General features: G+C 42.8%; 1 protein-coding gene across 1 annotated transcript in view; it reads left to right on the forward strand.

Moving 5' to 3' along the window:
• LOC106575723 (pejvakin) overlaps positions 1-49 on the forward strand; it is a 4,073-nt gene extending 4,024 nt beyond the window's left edge. Inside the window, exon 5 of the mRNA XM_045700395.2 lies at positions 1-49. This exon is cut by the window's left edge and continues 259 nt beyond it. Coding sequence (XP_045556351.2) covers positions 1-49 — 49 coding nt within the window.
• The last annotated feature ends 1,215 nt before the right edge of the window (positions 50-1,264 follow it).

The raw sequence follows: 1,264 nt of genomic DNA on the forward strand, positions 1-1,264 counted from the left end.
GCTACACGTGGTACCTTGCTTCGACCTGTGGCACAAGACACTCAGCTGAAGAGATGGACTCAGGAAGAGAGAGGGAGAGAGGTCTGAGTTCATCCCTGATTAGGCATACAGTACCTAACTAATAGCTCTGTGCCATACTGACAGTCAGAAAACTGGGTCTGGCCTCTGTCTGTAGTACTGTATCTTATCTGGAGCTGCCCTCCCCTCCCCCTCAATGGATCCTCCCAAGTGACTCCCTCCGTTAGTCTACATTAGTCTACTCTATTCCATCTCTATTCCAACTATTTCATCTACACTTGACCTGTGTTCTGTGTTCTTGTTCTGTGTGAAGCAGGTGCCAGAGTCACACAAGCACAACAGGAGTATGTGAATTATTCAGACAAGGTATTAAAAATGGACAAGAGGATCGTGTGAAGGAAAAAGGCCTTGAAGTTTCTGAGGCACGGTGTAGAAGAAAACACAGCCTCCTTGTTTTGGCCTCATTCTGCTGGTTTCAAAGTGTGTCATCAGGTCTTTTGGGTCATCACCTGACGTTTAGTGTTTGTAGTGGGGTGTTTTGACCTCATCAGATCAGTGGGACATTGTAATGGTGAAAAGATAGCGAAGAGGCTGAAAATCTACATTCATACTGCCATGGTTACATGACATGGATTCTCCTTTGTTGTTATGTTTTAGTGACATTTCGTTTTATATGGCTGGATTATTTATTTTTAAATAAAGATTAAGGCTTTCTCTGTAGCATAGACTGTATCTCTGTAGACTCCTCACATGTACAGTACATGGATCTTTCTGATTGGACGCTAGAGGGCTCTGTAAACATATCCAACAACTGTGGTTCCTGACAAAAACCACAAGGTGTCGATAAAGACCAACTCCTAGTTTCTTCTCCAGCTACCACCACTCTATTACTGAACTTTCTTTATCAAGTTGATTTATCAAGGTAGAAATTGGAGATGCCACAGCAGAGAACCGCTGGAGCTCAGTGGGATTATAGTATAGGTTTCACTGTCTTACTGGTACACATAGAACAGGCCAAGCCCCTTCCCCCTTCCTCCATTCTGAATTGGTCATGAATAAGTCCAGGATGATTATTGGTCATGAATAAGTCCAGGATGATTATTGGTCATGAATAAGTCCAGGATGGTAATTGGTCATGAATAAGTCCAGGATGGTAATTGGTCATGAATAAGTCCAGGATGGTAATTGGTCATGAATAAGTCCAGGATGGTAATTGGTCATGAATAAGTCCAGGGTGATAATTGGT

The sequence above is a fragment of the Salmo salar genome, chromosome 17 (genome assembly GCF_965601325.2).
Source record: "Salmo salar chromosome 17, fSalSal1, whole genome shotgun sequence".
NCBI lineage: Eukaryota > Metazoa > Chordata > Actinopteri > Salmoniformes > Salmonidae > Salmo > Salmo salar.